A 22,492-nucleotide genomic window follows, 5' to 3' on the forward strand; every position below is an offset into this window, starting at 1 on the left:
CAGGATAGGGTTAGATACACAGCTGAGAAACAGGATGCGCCAAAGGAGAGGACATTTTCATTCCAAGAATTCCACTCATTCCATCTGATTTTTTTTTTTGTTTCCAGTTGAACTGCTATTTGCAATGTCCATTTACCCCTTCACTACCAAGGGTGGTTTGCACGTTAACTCCCGGGCCAATTTTTACAATTCTGACCACTGTCCTTTTATGAGGCCATTACTCTGGAACGCTTCGATGGATCCCGGTGATTCTGACATTGTTTTCTCATGACATATTGTACTTCATGTTAGTGGTAAAATTTTATTCATATAACTTGCGTTTATTTGTGAAAAAAATGGAAATTTGGCGAAAATTTTGAAAATTTTGCAATTTTCCAACTTTGAATTTTTATGCCCTTAAATCACAGAGATATGGCACACAAAAAACTTAATAAGTAACATTTCCCACATGTTTACTTTACATCAGCACAATTTTGGAACCAAAATTTTTTTTTGTTAGGAAGTTATAAGGGTTAAAAGTTGACCAGCGATTTCTCATTTTTGCAACACCATTTTATTTTTACGGACCACATCACATTGGAAGTCACTTTGAATGTCTATATGATATAAAATACCCAAAAGTAACACCATTCTAAAAACTGCACCCCTTAAGGTGCTCAAAACCACATTCAAGGAGTTTATTAACCCTTCAGGTGCTTCACAGGTAATTTTTTGAATATTTAAAAAAAATGAACATTTAACTTTTTTCAGAAAAAAAATACTTCAGGTTCAATTTTTTTATTTTACCAATGGTAACAGGAGAAATTGGACTGCAAAAATTATTGTGCAATTTGTCCTGAGTATGCAGATACCTGATATGTGGGGGGAAACCACTGTTTCGGCGCATGGCAGAGTTCAGAAGGGAAGGAGCGCCGTTTGACTTTTACAATGCAAAATTGGCTGGAATTCAGATCGGACGCCATGTCACATTTGGAGAGCCCCTGATGTACCTAAACAGTGGAAACCCCCGACAAGTGACCCCATTTTGGAAACTAGACCCCCCAAGGAACTTATCTAGATATGTGGTGAGAACTTTGAACCCACAAGGGCTTCACAGAAGTTTATAACGTACAGCGGTACAATTAAAAAATCATATTTTTTCCACAAAATGATCTTTTCACCCCCAATTTTTATTTTACCAAGGGTAACAGGACCCTAAAAGTTATTCTGCAATTTGTCCTGATTATGCTGATACCCCACATGTGGGGGTAAACCACTATTTGGGCGCATGGCAGAGCTCGGAAGGGAAGCAGCGCCATTTGACTTTTTTGGCTGGAATTGAGATCGGACACCATGTCGCGTTTGCAAAACCATTGATGTACCAAAACAGTGGAATCCCACACAAATGACCCCATTTTGGAAACTAGACCCCCCAAGGAATTTATCTAGATGTGTGGTGAGAACTTTGAACCCCCAAGTGCTTCACAGAAGTTTATAACGCCCAGGCGTGAAAATAAAAAAATCATATTTTTTTTCCACAAAAATGATATTTTTGCCCCCAATTTTTTATTTTCCTAAGGGCAACAGGAGAAATAGGACCCCAAAAGTTGTTTTGCAAATTGTCCTGAGTAGGATGATACCCCATATGAGGGGGTAAAACACTGTTTGGGTGCATGGCAGAGCTTGGAAGGGAAGGAGCACCATTTGACTTTTTCAACGCAGAATTGGCTGGAATTGAGATCAGATGCCATGTTGCGTTTGGAGAGCACCTGATGTGCCCAATCAGTGGAAACCCCCCAATTCTAACTCCAACCCTAACCCCAACACACCCCTAACCCTAGCCCTAACCCTAACCCTAGCCCTAACCCTAGCTGTTGTGAGTTCATTTTCCCCTTCACCGTCGATGTCTGATGAACTCCCTCTTCTGGTGAAGGAAGGTAGTGAGGCTGATTACCAAACACCTGATCTGGTAGATGATGACTGGGTAACAGGAAATTCTGACTGGATATAAGGCAGCCGACGCCCTTCTGAGTCGCTGGTGATTTCTCTGCTGGATTCTTGGAGACCAGTCTGATTCCTTCTTCCCAAAGATAAGTTTTTGCTCTGCTATTGAACTTATTAGTTTTGTTTTGTTTACCTTGTTTTTTGGAGTTCAGCCATCCCCCATCAGGGGTGTGCTGAGTTCCATTTTTGTCTCTGATCAGTTTGTCTCTTTGCTCTGTCTTCAGAATTTACCTGAGTGCTGATATAGTCTTTTTGAAGTCCTAGCGACTTCAGGGCCTGTTTTTCCTATCAGATGGTTGGGACATTATTTGGTAGGGTTTTTTACGGATTGCAGACAGCAGCTTTTCTATCCTGTCCTTTTTAGTTAGCTTGGGCCCCATCGTTTGCTCAACATATCTTTCTATCTGTGTTAGTGTTTTCATCTTGCTTCACTGTCATTATATGTTGGGGGCTGCCTATTGCTTTGGGGTCTGCTCTGGGGCAGTTTAGATTTCCCCTTTCTTTCTTTAGGCCTATTTTGTTCTCCGGCTGTGATCGAGGGGTCTAGGGCATCGTAGGAACCCCCCACGGCTACTGTTAATTGTTGTGGATAGGATCAGGGGTCTGCAATCCGATAGCTACCAACCTCTCCAGTTTTCTGGACTTAGCTTGTATTTTTGTTTTTTCCTCCTTTGGTGACTCAATCATAACACCTAGCCCTAGCCCTAAACCTAATGGGAAAATGGAAATAAATACATTTTTTTAATTTTATTATTTTTCCCTAACTAAGGGGGTGATAATGGGGGGTTTGATTTACTATTTATGGTGGTATTTATATTTAGCAGCTGTCACACGCTAAAAGACGCTTTTTAATGTAAAAATAGTTTTTGCATCACCACATATTGAGAGCTATAATTTTTCCATATTTTGACACACCGAGTCATGTGAGGTCTTATTTTTTGCGGGACGAGTTGACGTTTTTATTGGTACCATGTTCGGGCATGTGACATTTTTTGATCGCTTTTTATTTCGTTTTTTGGGACGCAGAATTTACAAAAACCAGCGTTTCATGAAATTCTTTTGGGTGGTGCGTTTACGCCGTTCCGCGTGCGATAAAATTGATAAAGCAGTTTTCTTCTTCGGGTCAGTACAGTTACAGCGATACCTCATTTATGTCTTTTTTTATGTTTTGGCGCTTTTATGCAAAGAAAACAATTTTATATAAAAAATAATTATTTTTGCATTGCTTTATTCTGTGAGCTATAACTTTTTTATTTTTTCGCTGATGATGCTGTGTGATGGCTCGTTTTTTGCAGGACAAGATGGCGTTTTCAGCAGTACCATGGATATTTATATGCGTCTTTTTGATTGCGCGTTATTGCTCTTTTTGTTCGGCGGTATGATAATAAATCATTATTTTTTGCTTTGTTTTTTATTTCTATTTTTTAAGGGGTTCGCTTAAGGGGTTAACTAATGGGACAGTTTTATAGGGTGGGTCATTATGGACGCGGCAATACCAAATATGTGTACTTTTATTGTTTGTTTGTTTTTTTATTTCCAAAAAACGAATTTATTGGGGAATTTTTTTTTTTTTAATTTATTTAGCGATTTTTTTTTTTTTAATTGTTTTTACACTTTTTTTTTTTTTTACTTTATTACAATGTCCCAGGGGGGACATAACTGTCATGTGACAGTTCGCTGATCTGTCACATCACAGATCGCTGTGACAGATCAGCGATCTGTCACAGGCACTGCTGCAAGCTTCCTCATGCCTGCGCTCTGCGGGCAGTGAGGTAGCCAGATTCCTGCAGGCCCCCGGAGGTCCCCGCCACCATAATGGATCCGGGGACCTGCAGGAAAGGAGCCCCCCGCAGCAGCGCTGCCGTGGGGGGCTCAGGGAAGCACGGAGGGAGCCCCCTCCCTGCCGATGCTTCCCTTTAACCCCCGGTACACCGCAATCGTATTTGATCGCGGTGTACAAGGGGTTAACGTGTCGGGGGCGGTCCGTGACCGCCCCTGACACATTGTGCCAGGTGTCAGCTATGATAATTAGCTGACCCCCGGCCGCGATAAGCTGCGATCACCACGTGGGCGCCGCTTATCGCTATGACGTAATATTCCGTCCATGGTAATTAGGGCCCAGGGCACATGGACGGAATATTACGTCCAATGAAGGAAAGGGGTTAAAAATGCTCAGGGACAGTCCTTGAAAGTCGTAGGGATCTGGTCAACATTACGTGGTCTGTTCAAGAGTTGGAATTGCCAAAAATCTGTTCATCTTTGCACTGAAAGGAAAAACCAAAAATCTTGAATGAGTTGAAAATAAAATACTATCAATACTTGGGTAATCATTTAGTTAATTTGTGTTGCAAATCTGTAGTGTTGAATATATGATGTGAAATGTTTTTATGTGCAATATAATCATTATAATTTGTTATAACTAACCACAGTTGGTTACTAAGCCCAGGCAACGCTGAGCTCTTCAGCTAGAATAACAAAAAGTTTGTTACAAACGTTACAAAGGACACTGGCAAGGAAATAAAGTAAAAAAGTCAATAGTGATGACACAAGGTGTTAGCATGCTACAGTTCCACAATATCGTAATGGGTACATGAAAAAATGGACCAATAAATGTACACCAATAAATGTACATTCAGTGTTACATATAATATCTACACATAGGAGACATAAAAATCAGGGAAACAGAGTAATAAAAAAACAATGACTTGAAAAAATCTTAGTATCTCAACATTATAAAGTAGCCAGTGCAAACATAATTATATCTCCTAGACATTGTATATATGCAAGTGGGACATAGTAACAGTGTCTATAGGTAGAAAACTACATGTAACATGGTGTCAGTCCTATATAGCAGGTGTACAGAATGGTCACATGCAAGTTTTAAACTGGAAAGGAATATACACCCAAAGGGCCATCTTACCCATAGTGCCCCCTGTGGAAGCGAGCAAGAAACAAGCAGCCCCAACGCGCGTTGTACATTTATTGCTCCATTGTTTCCTGTACCTGTTACAAAATTGTGGAACTGTAGCATGCTTACACCTTGTGTCATCACTATTGACTTTTTTTACCTTATTTCCTTGCCAATGTCCTTTGTAACTTTTGTAATAAACTTTTTGTTATATTTATAAAACTTTTTTGAACTTCGACTCCTAGTCTCTTATAGGTTATTTGTTCAATGTGCAGCACATGCTGCCAAGTACAGCACATTATTTCTGAAAAAGGATAATAGCTGATCTACAGTATGCAGCGGCAGCTGCTACACCTTGCACAGAGCTGTGCAGTATGTTCAATGTTAATATCTGATGGACGCCGTACACCTCATAATGGTTGATCGGTGGGGAAACCGAATGTTGAACCCTTACCAAACTAAGACTGATCAGTAATCACCTGTTAAAGGGGTACCACGACAGAGTGTGCTCTCCTCTATTGCATTGGTCAAAAGATCACGACGTTTGGATATATGCACACCGGCACTAGTTGGATCTGTTTTGCTTTCCAGTTAGCTGTACAGATTTCCCTTGTTCTGTTCTTGCAAGGGTTAAACACTTCTGCTTGTCCCCTAAAGTTTTCCATCCTAAATTATCTCAGCTGTTCTGATTTCTCCAATCCCCTCTGGTATAAGTGCTCACCTCTTAGCTTGGATAGTTGCCAGTGATAGCTTTCTATGTCTTGGAATTGGATAGGAGCTATGAGCCATGGATAGAGAAATCATTTAGGAGTCATCTTGGGAGATTGCTGTTTGAAAATTTGTGTGTTGTCTTCCTTTTCCTTATCCTCCATTTGGTTTGCTTCTCCCATCCTTTCACTTTATATACCATTCCTTTATTTGTGTGCACTTAAAGTGAATGCTGTTTTCTTTTACCCTTGTCTTTGTGTCTGTAATATAGAGCTCGACTAGCGTTGATGTTGCCCCATGTGCTAGCCAGTGTCACTATCAAGCAAGGGATAGGAATATGATTGCCACACCGGGTGAAAGAACCCGTCTAGGGACGTCAAGGAGCTCAAGGTTATGCAGGGCAAATTTCAGGAGCTGCCCCTCTATCCTTAGTGGCAGTGCTCCCCTTCCCATTTGTCTCGCCATGCACTGTATGGCTCCTTGGTGAAGCATGACACTATCTTTAGAATAGGCTTTCAATGTTAAATTGATGAATGTCTGATATCCAGAACCTGCAGCAGTCAACACAATGGACACCTCTATGGCCCTTTCTTATCCACAAATGCCTGGTGGCTTCTTTGTGTGAGCAGTCCTTCCTAATAGTGCAGGTTATCCCATTCAGTTGGACAGGACAATACACAGTGCATTTTAGATGCTTGTTAACCAGAAGTGAATCCTAGAAAAAAAACATATGATTTATTTTTCTTTATTTAATCCCAGCTTCACCTGTGAAAACCATAGAAAAACAGCACCGAATCCTAGCAGTGCGAACAAGGTTTTTGATTTATTTGCAGGCTTGGTGTATTTCTGCAAATTAATCTTTTTATGATCAATCATGTATTTTTATGATGATTCTTGTAAAAATGAATTGGCCATGACAGATTTGATGAAGACATATGATACAGTTTATCAGTCTGGCTACCATGAAATGAATATTATCTCTTGACAGATGCGTAGTGAATCATAATTAGTTAATTAATCAGTTGTATTCAGGACTATTGGGTGATTGAGGGATGCGCACTTTTCAGTTGTTTGGTGTCTTCTATTCGTCACCTTACCCATACTTTACATTAACCTCGTCTCAGGGGTTTTTGCCTTGCTGTCGTGTAGGTTTCGCCAGGAAGCTGACTCATCATCAGTCAGTACATTTATACCACAGTCATATCTGCCCACAGGTGACTAATGTTGGGGCTTCTACCTGTTCTAGTAATGACATAGGAGGTCACAGTGGAAGGCGGTGAATAGTTTGATAATATAAATTGATGAAAAGTTGTTATGAATGTAGATCACATTGTAGAGGTTTTGTTTTGTCCCTTCATGCACACAATTTATTTACATTAGTGTTTCTTGGACAGGAGAACCTATTTTTTGTCATGGAATATCTCAACGGAGGAGACCTCATGTTCCATATACAAAGCTGCCATAAGTTTGATCTTGCCAGAGCTACGTATGTTTCCTTTATATTTTATTAAAATTGCTTTATAAACGTTTCTAAAAGTATTGTTTACCAAGTCTATTATGTAGAACTGCGTAACTAAAATTTATGGATAATCCATAGGAAACGCCGTACATGTTATTAAGGTGGGGTACCCAAATTTGAAATCCCCACATGTCCAAAGACCTCTGTACTAAGAATGGTGGCCAAAAGTGGCACATAGGATATGATTACACAGCCATTTTTGCATCAAATTTTTCTGTATGAATAACATACGCTTTTGTGCTTTTCATTTTTTGCACCAAATATGAGAAAAAAAGAAAGTGATGAAGATTTCAGAAATCACATTGATTTTTCTGGTACTGTAAAGCGATGCATATTTTATGCACCAAATCCGACAAGTGAAAAACGCAGCAAAAACACTGGAATTATACCATGTGGAAATATACCCTTAATGAAATTCAAAATCAAAAGGTGGCCCTCAAATATGCTTGATTTGCTCCTTTCTGTAAATCTTTTAGGCCTCCTTCACATATATGTGTCTCCGGTCTGTGTAGCATCCATTTTTACACTTATCAGAGTTATGTGTTCACACGTACCTATTATAAACTAGGGGCTGAGCACATATGTTTTCACACAGAGCGTGTGTCCATGTGACCCACACATAGACATGTCCGTTTTTTTCTAGCAGAACGGATGACAAGGGCCAATACAAGTGAATGGGTCCATGTAGATACATACAGCGCACAGATGACATCCTTGTACCGTCCGAGTGACACGTACCAGAATAGAAAGAAGAATAGAAATTATAAGTTTTTTATGTGTTAAGATGTGGAAAGAAGATAGATAGGTAGTTAGATGTGTAGCTTATTGTACATCTTTTAACCTAATAAATAAATAAATTAAAAAAATGAAATTTGGTCCCACTATATTTTGTAACCAGCAAAGGTAAAACAGACAGCTGAGAGCTGATATTTATCAGGCTGGAAAGGTGCTTGGTAATTGGGCCCTTCCCAGCCTTAAAATACCAGCTCTCAGCTTCCCCAGAAGTGGAGCATCACATGAAATGCTCCAATTTTGGCACTTTGCAGTTGCTCTTCCCGATGCTCTGGTGTGGTGTCAATCGGAGTAATGGGGCTTGGGGTCGATGTCAGTTGTGAATTGTCCAAAAATCCAGGTGTCATAAATCCTGGTGTTAGTAATGGAGAGGTGCCTATCAGACACCCACGTTACTAAACTAGGGGAAAAAAAATAACACACAAAATGCGTTATTTAAATAAACACCCTCTGACATTATCCCTAGTTCAACACTTTATTTAAAAAAAAAATTACCATGCAGGTCTGACAAAGTTCAGTGAATTTGACATAGTCCAGCAAATGGAAACCTAAAAAGAACAAGCACACACAACACAAAACAAAGAAACTTTCTCTTGTTCACCACTTTTTAAAAAAAAAAAAAAAAGTTTCCATACTGGAAGTCCAAACAAATCCAGTGAAGTTGACCTAATTCAGAGTGCAGCATGACCCGGTGACTGTAAAAAGCGGTAATGGTACTGATTTCCAGAGTCGCCAGGTCTTGTTCTGAGCCATGTGACCCAGAAGTGGCTGTTGACAAAGCTTATTCTGGCTCAGAACTCCATAGGCTTTGTACGGAGGATTCGATGGAGTACATTGGACCTGCGTGGGATTTTTTTTTTTTTTTTTTTTAAACAGTGGTGAACCAGGGAGTGTTTATCAGCTCTCAGCTGTCTTCTTTACCTTTGCCAGTTACCAAAATTGGGGGGAACCCAACATAATTTTTTTCATTTATTTATTTATTTGTTTATTTATAAGATTAAACAATGTACAGTAAGCTACACATGCAAGGCATAAATTATATCTCAGGGATATTTATTTATCTATATATTTATGTACAGTGCCTTGCGAAAGTATTCGGCCCCCTGGAGCTTTTCAACCTTTTCCCACATATGCTTCAAACATAAAGATACGAAATGTAAATTTTTGATGAAGAATCAACAACAAGTGGGACACAATTGTGAAGTTGAACGAAATTTATTGGTTATTTTAAATTTTTGTGGAAATTCAAAAACTGAATAGTGGGGCGTGCAATATTATTCGGCCCCTTTACTTTCAGTGCAGAAAATTCACTCCAGAAGTTCATTGTGGATCTCTGAATGATCCAATGTTGTCCTAAATGACTAATGATGATAAATATAATCCACCTGCGTGTAATCAAGTCTCCGTAGAAATGCACCTGCTCTGTGATAGCCTCAGGGTTCTGTTTGAAGCACAGAGAGCATCATAAAGACCAAGGAACACAGCATGCAGGTCCGTGATACTGTTATGGAGAAGTTTAAAGCCAGATTTGGATACAAAATGATTTCCAAAACTTTAAACATCCCAAGGAGCAATGTGCAAGCGATCATATTGAAATGGAAGGAGTATCATACCACTGCAAATCTACCAAGACCCGGCCGTCCCTCTAAACTTTCATCTCAAACAAGGAGAAGACTGATCAGAGATGCAGCCAAGAGGCCCATGATCACTCTGGATGAACTGCAGAGATCTACAGCTGAGGTGGGACAGTCTGTCCATAGGATAACAATCAGTCGCACACTGCACAAATCTGGCCTTTATGGAAGAGAGGCAAGAAGAAAGCCATTTCTCATAGATATCCATAAAAAGTGTCATTTAAAGTTTGCAACAAGCCACCTGGGAGACACACCAAACATGTGGAAGAAGGTGCTCTGGTCAGATGAAACCAAAATCAAACTTTTTGGCAACATTGTCAAATGATATAATGATATGTTTGGTGTAAAGGCAACACAGCTCATCACCCTGAACACACCATCCCCACTGTCAAACATGGTGGTGGCAGCATCATGGTTTGAGCATGCTTTTCTTCAGTAGGGACAGGGAAGATGGATGGAGCCAAATACAGAACCATTCTTAAAGAAAACCTGTTGGAGTCTGCATAAGACCTGAGACTGGGGCGGAGATTTGTCTTCCAACAAGACAATGATCCCAAATATAAAGCAAAATCTACAATGGAATGATTCGCAAATAAACGTATCCAGGTGTTAGAATGGCCAAGTCAAAGTTCAGACCTGAATCCAATTGAGAATCTGTGGAAAGAGCTGAAAACTGCTGTTCACGAACGATCTCCATCAAACCTCACTGAGCTCAAGCTGTTTGCCAAGGAAGAATGGGCAAGAATTTCAGTCTGTCAATGTACAAAACTGATAGAGACTTACCCCAAGTGACTTGCAGCTGTAATTGCAGCAAAAGATGGCACAACAAAGTATTAAGTTAAAGGGGCTGAATAATATTGCACGCCCCACTTTTCAGTTTTTGAATTTCCACAAAAATTTAAAATAACCAATAAATTTCATCCAACTTCACAATTGTGTCCCACTTGTTGATTCTTCACCAAAAATTTAGATTTGGTATCTTTATGTTTGAAGCATGATATGTGGAAAAGGTTGAAAAGTTCCAAGGGGCTGAATACTTTTTGAAGGCACTGTATCTATTATCTACCTGTTTTTTTGTGAGGCGAGTTTTTCATTTTTTTATGATTTCATTTTTTTAAAGAGGAATCAATATGATTCATAAAAACAGTAATTCTGGCAATTCAAATTTGTTTTTACAGAACTCACCATGTAGAATATGTGCCAAGTAGACAAATGCTGCTTACCCCAAGTGCCACTCTATTTTTATAGTAAGCTAAAAAAAAAAACAGAGCATGGACTCCACCTCCACTTTAATTTTATTTTTTTGTTTAGTTTTTTTTATGCAATAAATCAGAAAATGCATGTAATTTAAATGTTTTGCTTTATTTTTATCTATATTATAAAAAATGCAAGTCGATGTAAACACAGCCGGAATCACACACTTATACTCGACATGTGACAAACATATATATATACAGTGGGGAAAATAAGTATTTGATACACTGACGATTTTGCAAGTTTTCCAACCTACAAAAATGGATAGGCTGGAGTGTGATTGTGTGTGGACAGGTGTCTTTTATACAAGTAACAAGTTGAAACAGGTGCAATTAGTAAAGGTAATGAGAGCAGAGTAGGAGGGTTTCTTAAATAAAACCTAACAGGTCTGTGAGAGACAGAATTCTTGCTGGTTGGTAGGTGATCAAATACTTATTTCATGCAATAAAATGCAAATTAATTTTGTAAAAATTATACAATGTGATTTTCTGGATTTTTTTTTTAAGATTCTGTCTCTCACAGTTGCAGTGTACCTATGATAAAAATTACAGACCTCTGCATTCTTTGTAGGTGGGAAAACCTGCAAAACTTGGCAATGTATCAAACACTTATTTTCCCCACTGTATACATCACATTTTGAGACGAATTTAAAGAATAACTATCATTAATCTTCTTTTATATATATTAAACACACTTCAAATAGCAGCTGATTGATGGGGGTCTGAGTGTCGACTCTACTCTTCAGAGTATTGATTTGTGTGATTTCTGAGGGTCTTGGGACCCAAACCCCAACCGATTGACAGCTATTTCAGTGTCTATAATAAAAAGAATCTTTAACAACAGTTACACTTTAAATAAATATTACATATATGAACCAAATATTTGAAATGATTATTCCCATCTTCATAAATTTATATTTTTGGATAGTGCTTGTAAATATATGCAATTTTGCAATTTATTGCTTCTTAAAAAGTTATGCTATTCTTGAGGTATTAACACTTTTCCTTCTTTACAGGTCATTGCAATAGGGACCGACCACCACTGCTAGACATCAGAACATGTGAAGTGCTTACAAGCTCTTTTCTATTGAACTTGTAAGCACTGTTATAAAACAGGCTAGAATCAGTTACTTCCTAATCCCTGCCAGCTTCAGCACAGTGCTTGCAAACTACATAACAGCAGTGATTGGACTCCTAGTCAAAAACCCGTTAGCAGAAAAAAGTGTTAATGTCTCAAGAATGTCTGCAAATTTTATTAAGCAGTAAATTGCATGTTTTTACAAGTATTATATGATAATTTTCATCTATAAAAATGAGTACAATGTTTAATATATTGAGTCCATATACAGTCATATGTAAAAGTTTGGGCACCCCTATTAATGTTAACCTTTTTTCTTTATAACAATTTTGGTTTTTGCAACAGGTATTTCAGTTTCATATATCTAATAACTGATGGACTCAGTTATATTTCTGGATTCAAATGAGGTTTATTGTACTAACAGAAAATGTGCAATCTGCATTTAAACAAAATTTGACCGGTGCAAAAGTATGGGCACCCTTATTATTTTCTTGATTTGAACACTCCTAACTACTTTTTACTGACTTCCTGAAGCACTAAATTGGTTTTGTAACCTCATTGAGCTTTGAACTTCATAGCCAGGTGTATCAAATCATGAGAAAAGGTATTTAAAGTGGCCACTTGCAAGTAGTTATCCTATTTGATTCTCCTATGAAGAGTGGCATCATGGGATCCTCAAAACAACTCTCAAATGATCTGAAAACAAAGATTATTCAACATAGCTTTTCAGGGGAAGGATACAAAAAGTTGTCTCAGAGATTTAACCAGTCAGTTTCCACTGTGAGGAACATAGTAAGGAAATGGAAGAACACAGGTACAGTTCTTGTTAAGCCCAGAAGTGGCAGGCCAAGAAAAATATCAGAAAGGCAGAGAGGAAGAATGGTGAGAACAGTCAAGGACAATCCACAGACCACCTCCAAAGACCTGCAGCATCATCTTGCTGCAGATGGTGTAACTGTGCATCGGTCAACAATACAGCGCACTTTGCACAAGGAGAAGCTGTATGGGAGAGTGATGCGAAAGAAGCTGTTTCTGCAAGCACGCCACAAACAGAGTCGCCTGAGGTATGCAAAAGCACATTTGGACAAGCCAGTTACATTTTGGAAGAAGGTCCTGTGAACTGATGAAACAAAGATTGAGTTGTTTGGTCATACAAAAAGGCGTTATGCATGCGCTGTATTGTTGACCGATGCACAGTGACACCATCTGCAGCAAGATGATGCTGCAGGTCTTTGGAGGTGGTCTGTGGATTGTCCTTGACTGTTCTCACCATTCTTCTTCTCTGCCTTTCTGATATTTTTCTTGGCCTGCCACTTCTGGGCTTAACAAGAACTGTACCTGTGTTCTTCCATTTCCTTACTATGTTCCTCACAGTGGAAACTGACAGGTTAAATCTCTGAGACAACTTTTTGTATCCTTCCCCTGAAAAGCAATGTTGAATAATCTTTGTTTTCAGATCATTTGAGAGTTGTTTTGAGGAGCCCATGATGCCACTCTTCATAGGAGAATCAAATAGGAGAACTACTTGCAAGTGGCCACTTTAAATACCTTTTCTCATGATTTGATACACCTGGCTATGAAGTTCAAAGCTCAATGAGGTTACAAAACCAATTTAGTGCTTTTAGTCAGTAAAAAGTAGTTAGGAGTGTTCAAATCAAGAAAATGATAAGGGTGCCCATACTTTTGCATCGGTCAAATTTTGTTTAAATGCAGATTGCACATTTTCTGTTAGTACAATAAACCTCATTTGAATCCAGAAATATAACTGAGTCCTTCAGTTATTAGATATATGAAACTGAAATACCTGTTGCAAAAACCAAAATTGTTATAAAGAAAAAAGGTTAACATTAATAGGGGTGCCCAAACTTTTACATATGACTGTATGTACAGTGGTATCGTTAGTGGCTTGACCATTGGCATATCATGTTTCCACAACTGCTAGGTGTCACCTATATGAAAGAAGTAAATTATAGCTTGGTATATATATATCACTTTCCTATGGTATCTTCTATTTAACTTAACATTTCCTCATTTTTTTTGTAGTTTCTATGCTGCTGAAATTGTTTGTGGTCTCCAATTCCTCCATTCAAAAGGAGTAGTATACAGGTAATAGCCATGTTATTTATTGCATTAATGTTTGGAAGCCATTGATATACAGTTTATACTAAGACATATTGTTTCATGCAAACCATCCAGGTAGTGTTCGTTCCGGTTAGTGATAATACAGGGATACTATTCCTTTTAGCCGTTTTTCATTCAATCTCCCTGGGCATTTTACTATTGCTGAGCAACTTATGTGGATCATGTGGTTGCCTATATTTATAAAATTACATATGCGTTACTCAGCAGCATTTATTTGGGAGAACCTGGATGGTTTGTTTATTAATTTTCTACAAATTTTCTAAAACCTACCATTTTGTAATGATGTAATTAATGTGTGCTATATTTAAATTCCTGGTGCATCTTTTCAGTGTCTTACCACCTGGGACAATACACTTATTCATTTTTTATTGTGTTTGTACTATATTATATGTAATTTCCAATAAAATGACATTTTTATAAGAAAGAAGATGTTTTTGCTTACACATTGTTTGGGGCAATTTAGACTCCAGCTTCTCTTGTATGTTTAGTATTTATATAATAGGGGGATGCCCAATCTTTAAGATGTATTGATGATGGCAGGTTTGATACCCTATGTTGTACTATACAGTATATATATATATATATATATATATATATATATATATATATATATATAATATATATATATACACACACAAAATAATATATATAATATATTATATTAAAGATATAGGGAATATATATGCATATAATATATATATTATATATTTAATATATTAACATTTTATATATACATATCATATAATATAAATATATTAAAAATCTAATATATATAATGTCCAGTACCTTCCCTTCTGCTTTCAAACATGCTACAATCATGCCTATCCTTAAAAAGCCAACCCTCGACCCAACCGCTATGTCCAGCTATCGCCCAATATCGTTGCTCCCATTCGCTTCCAAACTCCTGGAACAGCACGTCCACGTTGAACTTTCCTCCCACCTCTCATCTAACTTGCTCTATGACAATCTACAATCTGGTTTCCGCCCCCATCACTCCACTGAGACAGCCCTGACCAAAATTACTAACGACCTACTTACAGCCAAATCAAATGGACAATACTCTATACTCCTGCTTCTAGACCTGTCCTCTGCATTCGACACAGTTGACCACTGCCTCCTACTACAGATCCTCTCCTCCTTTAGCATCAAAGGCCTTGCCCTATCCTGGATCTCCACATACCTTGCCAACCGCACGTTCAGCGTCTCCCACTCCCACACTACCTCCTCATCTCACCCTCTCTCTGTTGGAGTCCCCCAAGGCTCTGTTTTAGGTCCCCTACTCTTCTCAATCTATACACTTGGTCTGGGGCAACTCATAAAGTCCCACGGATTCCAGTACCACCTTTATGCTGATGACACTCAGATCTACCTCTCTGGCCCAGACGTCACCTCTCTGCTGTCCAGAATCCCAGAGTGTCTATCAGACATATCCTCCTTCTCCTCTCGCTTCCTCAAGCTCAATGTGGACAAATCTGAACTCATCATCTTTCCTCCATCTCACAGATGTTCCTTACCCGACCTAGCTATAACAATTAATGACATCACGCTTTCCCCAGTACCAGAAGTCCGCTGCCTCGGAGTAATCTTTGACTCTGCCCTGTCCTTCAAACCACACATCCAAGCTCTTTCTACCTCCTGTCGCCTCCAGCTCAAAAATATTTCCAAAATCCGTCCTTTCCTCAACCCTCAATCTACTAAAATGCTTGTGCATGCCCTCATCATCTCCCGCGTCGACTACTGCAACATCCTTTTCTGTGGTCTCCCTGCTAACACCCTCGCACCTCTCCAGTCCATCCTCCACTCTGCCGCCCGACTAATTCATCTCTCTCCTCGCTACTCCTTCGCTTCTCCCCTCTGCAAATCTCTTCACTGGCTCCCATTCCCTCAGCGTATCCAGTTCAAATTACTAATACTGACCTACAAGACCATCTATAACCTGTCTCCTCCATATGTCTCTGAACTAATCTCCTGATACCTTCCCTCACATAATCTCCGGTCCTCCCAAAACCTCCTTCTCTCCTCCACACTTATTCGCTCCTCACCCAATGCCTCCAAGACTTCTCCTGAACTGCCCCTATTCTCTGGAATTCTTTGCCCCAACAAGTCCGACTATCCACCACATATGGATCCCTCAGACGGAACCTGAAAACCCACCTCTTCAAGAAAGCCTACAGCCTGCAATGACCCCGCTACCTCCTCTCTCACCACTACCGGTGATATCACCTCAACCAACACTGGAACTGCTGCAACCCACCAACCTATTGTCTCCTTCCCCACCATCCTGTAGCATGTAAGCCCAAAGGGCAAGGTCCTCTCTCCCCTCTGTATCAGTCTGTCATTGTTAGCTTGTTTACTGTAAGTGATATCTGTAATTTGTATGTAACCCCTTCTCATGTACAGCACCATGGAATCAATGGTGCTATATAAATAAATAATAATAATATATATATATATATATATATACACATGTTAGTGCCAAATACAATTAGTATAGTATTATGGGCATGTATTTACTAAATAAATGATTATTTCCAGGAACAAAATGGCGTAGGGTCCCCCTATAATTTATAGACAGCAACACTATACTAATGGTATTTGTCACTGATATATATATATATATATTTTTTTTTTTAACAATATATATTTTATATGTAAATATTATATATATATATATATATATATATATATATTGCATAGTAAGATTGAATGAAAGCCGTTAATTCAATTGCCAGCTTCCCAAATTTTACACACAAAGCCTAATCTAATTATTAGTCAGGGACATATAAAAAAATAAATGAAATGAAATGGTTTAGGCCTCTTTCACACATCAGGTTTTCGGCGTCAGGCGCGATCCGGCGCTTTTGACTAAAACCGGATCCGGCGAAATGCAATGCCGGATCCGGTTTCCCCCCCATTGACTTGCATTAGAGCCGGATCGAGCCGGATGGCCATGCGTTTCATCCGATTTTCGCCGGATCTGGCAATGTGACGCGATCCGGCATCTGGAAAAAACGGAGACTAACGTTTTTTGTCTCCGGCGAAAAAGCCTGACACGCCGGATCCGGCGTGTCCGGCTTTTTCATACAATGAAAGCCTATGAGCGCCGCAATGCGCCTGATCCGGCGACAGCCGGATCCGGCGGCCGGATCCGGTTTCTTTGGTCTGAGCATGCTCAGTAGCTCTGCCCACAGGACATATATAAAAGCAAGACAATGGGACCCTCAGCCACAGCCAACATGCCACCCAAGCCAAGAACCAGGAGCAGGAGAAGGCAGCAGACATCTGCAGCAGCAGCACCATCAGCACCACCCCAAATGGAGCAGCATGCTGAACAACGGGAGGGGAGTCCAGCAGCAGATGAGAGACGGTAATTATCAAATCCCCCATTCCTCCAAACTAGGGCTATGGAATATCAAGATATTCATTGGCCCTTTGTTTCTCTTTATTCAACAGCCGCCCAATAGATGCAGCAGCAGCAGCAATGGCAGCAGCAGAAACACCACCCACAGCCATGGAGTCTGGCCATGAGGAAGACAGCACATCTTCTGGGAGCCCTCCCTCGCATCGTCAGCGTTTGACGGTAAGTTTTTATTTCCAAAATCCATCATCTCTGTAATATATGTGTATTCATTGCCTTTTATTTCAAAACAGGAATCACAAGATGAAGAGGAGCTCCCAGAAGAAGAAGGAAGGGGTGGACAGACACTTGGAGTGGGCTCACAATTGGTAAGTTTTTTGCATCAAACGCAGAAACACAACATCACACTACACACAACACATAGAAAACAATGTTCTGCAGACCACACACAGCAAACAAATGCCTACATCCAAAGACATAACATTTTTTGTTTTCTTCTCTAGTCTTCCCAATCTGGTGCTCGGCCAAGAGGTCCTCGCAGTGCCTCCCAGGGTCGTCGGCGACAGCAACGCGGCGGTCACCAGCGTGTAAGTATAAATATTTTTGCTTTGTTTTTTTTGCACTTTTTATTTCATTTCTTTTGTGGAGGCTAATTATGTTATTTTTGTCTTTTTCTTTAACAGCCTTCACAGCGTGCTCCCGACTCTGACGGTGAGGATGGAGGGATTGATGTGGACCGCCTCATCTATCCCGTCAGAGAAAGGGAGCCGCTCTGGAATATGGCTGACCGCCGCCACGCTGACCTGATCGTTACCCGACGACTCTGGGAGGAAATCTGTTCGCTCCTTGTGGACCGCTGGGAGGACCTCGAAGCTCGGGCCCAGATTAAAGAGCGTAAGTATATGCAGTACCGGTTGCTTGATTTAAACCAGTGTTTCCCGAACTCCAGTCCTCGTGGTCCCCACGGATCATGTGTTCAGGATTTCTATTTACTTTGGAAATCCTGAAAACATGACCCCTGGGGACCATGAGGACTGGAGTTTGGGAAACACTGATGTTGTATACTAACCACTTTGTCCTTTCTCGTTTCAGGGAACAGAATTGTGAAGCGGTGGCGGTCTGTGAGGGATCGTTTCAAGAAGGAGTTCAATAAAGAGATGCGGGCCCCGAGTGGATCTGGAGGACGCAGGAGCAAGTACAAGTACGCACGAGCCCTGTCGTTCCTCCAGGAGACAATGCTCACCAGAAGGTAAATATTACACACCACATGTGACAAAAAAATGTTTAGATGTAACTTTTTTTTTTCAGCCAGGGCCATACCATGTCACTATTTTAATTGTTTTTTTTTCTCTTTATTCCACAGCACGGTGAGCAGCACTCGGGAGCCTGCACGATTGGACCCTTCTGAGGCGATCCCTGAGGAGACCGGCACCGAGGGACACTTCGACCGCCCTGGTACATCTGCACCTTCCCAGCCTTCCCACACATTCGACCCATCTGTCCCATCCACCAGCACAGGAGCATCGTGGCCGCCTACATTACATGAAGCTGCTGGTGAGGAGATCGCTTTCCCTTTACCCCACCCTTCTGCCCCTGCCACCTCTAGTACACCTGCGGGTACTGGGCAGCAGTGGCAGAGGGGTCAGGAAAAGACTTATGCGCCAGAGTTCTTGCATCTGAATGCATCTTTCCAGAACTGTCTAAAAGTCTTGTCAGAGCAAATCTCCGCAGGCTATCAGCAGATCAACTCCAGCATTCTGGAGGTGAAGACACTTCTGCAAACCATGCATTCAGAAGCAAGATCTTCGCCAAACCACACCTTTTTCAGGTCTGTTGTGGAGCGCATGGAAACGCTCTCTCCTGCCCAGCAGATGCATGTAATGCATTCATGCCACGCTGCTCTCCAGCAAGTTACCTCCCAACCTCCTCCTCCCACCACAGTAGTTCCTCCACCTGCACCCCCTCCAGCCACTTTCCATCCTCCCCCTCCTATTACATCTACACCCCCTCCAGCCACTTTCCATCCTCCCCCTCCTATTACATCTACACCCCCTCCAGCCACTTTCCATCCTCCCCCTCCTATTACATACCATCCACCTCCCCAGCACCAGCAACCTCCCCAGCACCAGCAACCTCCCCAGCACCAGCAACCTCCCCAGTACCAGCAACCTCCCCAGTACCAGCAACCTCCCCAGTACCAGCAACCTCCCCAGTACCAGCAACCTCCCCAGTACCTGCAAACTCCCCAGTACCAGCAACCTCCCCAGTACCAGACATCTCCCCACTTCCAGCAACCTGCCCCGTACCAGACATCTCCCCACTTCCAGCAACCTGCCCCGTACCAGACATCTCCCCACTTCCTGCAACCTGCCCCGTACCAGACATCTCCCCACTTCCAGCAACCTGCCCCGTACCAAACTCCTTCCCCATACAACTTGCCATCAACATCATCTGCTCCTACAGTCCCTGCCCAACCCTCCACTCCACCACCCACCACCTCTTCTGCTTCCCACATGTCCACCCATTCTGTAGTTTTTTCCACACCTTCACCTCTAACTGTTCCTTCCCCACCACGATCCCAGTCCTCTCTCCACACTCCCAGTGTCGAAGTGTCCCGCAGCCCCTCCAGCAGTATTTCCACCACACACTACACAGATTTATAATGTGTGTATTTAAATAAAAATGACCAGTTTTATGGTTTCAAAGCTTTATTAAACAAGTTTATTAAAATTTTAAAAAAGTTTACTAAAAAAAACATTTTTCAATAAAAGTTAAATTATTTTACACTGGTTGTCTGTCATTTCTTTCTGCGGCGAAAAAGGTTAAATACAGGGTATTTAAAAGGTGAAATGGTATTCAAAACTAGGTATATAACTGTGGGTAAATTTTAGCTTTTTGCCACAGTTGTGTTCCTGGTTGTGTTTGAAGCAAAGTATTTCACCTAAAAAGTTGTGTTTATTGTTGGTGATTTCCTAACAATGTACACAACTTTTGTTAAAAGGTGAAATACTTTGCATAAAACACAACCAGGTACACACCTGTGGCCTAAAGCTAAAAATAGAGACCATGACAAGATAGCCAACTTTGGTTGGCAAAGGTATATACTGTTGGTACAGAAGGTACACAAGTTTGGTTAGGGCACAAATCTTTCACACTCTGTCATCCTGCCAGTGTACTCTGCCTTGAGGTGACATAAAGTATAGTGCAAAATTGTCCCTCATTACTGAAACCGTCACAGAACTTCTAGTGGTAATGTCATGGTAATCTTGCAAGGTGGTTTCTCAGAGGTGTCCTCAATGGAAATGGGTTCCTTGCAGATAACAAAATTGTGGAGTACCACGCACGCTTTGATCACCTCGTCCACAGTTTCTGTCTTGAGGTTGATCGCAGTCAATAGGACCCGCCATTTGGCTGTCAGAATACCAAAGGTACATTCAACCATTCTTCTTGCTCTTGTGAGGCGGTAATTAAAAATGCGTTTTGGTCTTGTCAATCCTCTGCTAGAGTACGGTTTCAAAAGGTGTTCTGACAGCTGGAAGGCTTCATCCCCTACACAGACAAATGGCATAGGTGGACCAGATGTTTGCGGCAGCGGTCTAGGTGGTGGGAACTGGAAGGTGTTTCCATACAGTTTACGCCCCATGGCAGACAGTTTGAAAACTTGAGAGTCATTGGAGCGGCCATAGGCCCCAATATCAACCGCAATAAATTTGTATTCCGCGTCAGCGATGGCCATGAGGACAATTGAAAAATATTTCTTGTAATTGAAATATTCCGATCCCGATCCAGCTGGCTTTACAATGCGGATATGTTTCCCATCCACAGCGCCCAAGCAGTTGGGAAACTGACATATCTGTTGAAACTTGTCAGCAATTTCAATCCACCTCTCTGTTGTGGGCTCTGGTAAAAACTCTTCAGCTAAGGAGTCCCACAGTGCACGGCATGTGTACTTCACTATTCCAGATATGGTGGAAATCCCGAGTCTGTACTGGACATGCAGTGACGAAAGGGATTCTCCAGTTGCAAGAAATCTGTGGGGAATTAAAAAACAATAAATTAGTTTTAAATCACAGCATTACATACCAAAACTGAGCTATAACACTAGGAGATACAAACTACCACCAACAAGATTGCAGTGAAAGTGTGCTCTGATGCGATCACATCCAATAAATGTGGATTACCTTAAAGTCACCATCAGACGCTCTGCGGGTGAAACAGAGAAGCGGCAATAGGTGTCCGCTTTTCTTATGAGGTGTGCAATGCGCTCCACCAAGTAATCAAAATTCTCCATTTTCATCCTAACATATCCAAAAAATTTATCCGGGTTTCGTCGAAGGTCCATGCAGAGTGTAGAATAGACCCCACGCGTCATTCTCTTGGCTGTGATGGGGTGGATCCACAAACGTCGTCTACGATGCCTGATGCGCTGCTGTCTCGCTCTCTCCTTCTCCAGAACAATCACCCTCAAACGATTCGCCTCCGCTATAAAATCCGCCAAATTCTTCAAAATATTTCCAATGACAACATCCATCTTCGCCAGTAACTTGCTCTTCTCTCCAACCTGCACTTTCTCCTCTACAACCTGTCAAAGAAGGGCTGTAGGAACATGCTATATATAGTTTTCCAGTAGCCAATCCCGTTCGGAAGGCCACAAGGGTCAATTTTAAAAACCGGATCCGGCGTAATCCGTCGAAAAACTGATAGAAAAACGGAAGAACCAGATGAGACGGATCCGGTTTTGTCTGTTAAGAAAAAGACGGATCTGGCAGAAAACCGGATCCGTCACATCCGGTTTTACAAAACATTTGCCGGATCCGGCGTTCCGGCACGACGCCGGATCGTGCCTGACGCCGAAAACCTGATGTGTGAAAATAGCCTTACTGTATGTAAACCATGTGTCTTTTCATGTCGGGTTTTGTATTGATTTTACAGAAGCTGGCAATTGAATTAGCGGCTTTTGTTCAATCGTACTATGCAATATATATATATTATATAAAGCTCAAGTGTGTGTATGTATGTATGTGTGTATGTATGTATGTGTGTATGTCCGGGATTGGCATCTGCACCGTCGCAGCTACAGTCATAAAATTTGGCACAGTCACATGTCTGGACCCCGA

General features: G+C 41.0%; 1 protein-coding gene across 1 annotated transcript in view; it reads left to right on the forward strand.

Annotated features, from left to right (window-relative positions):
* The window catches only part of PRKCQ (protein kinase C theta), a 233,028-nt gene that overhangs the window by 182,730 nt on the left and 27,806 nt on the right, over window positions 1-22,492 (forward strand). Inside the window, exons 13-14 of the mRNA XM_073589040.1 lie at window positions 6,994-7,085; window positions 13,919-13,981. Of these exons, the coding sequence (XP_073445141.1) occupies window positions 6,994-7,085; window positions 13,919-13,981 (155 nt within the window). The remainder of the gene's footprint in view (window positions 1-6,993; window positions 7,086-13,918; window positions 13,982-22,492) is intronic.

This window comes from Dendrobates tinctorius, unplaced genomic scaffold (genome assembly GCF_039654945.1).
Source record: "Dendrobates tinctorius isolate UK_male_01 unplaced genomic scaffold, ASM3965494v1 ptg000105l, whole genome shotgun sequence".
Taxonomy (NCBI): domain Eukaryota; kingdom Metazoa; phylum Chordata; class Amphibia; order Anura; family Dendrobatidae; genus Dendrobates; species Dendrobates tinctorius.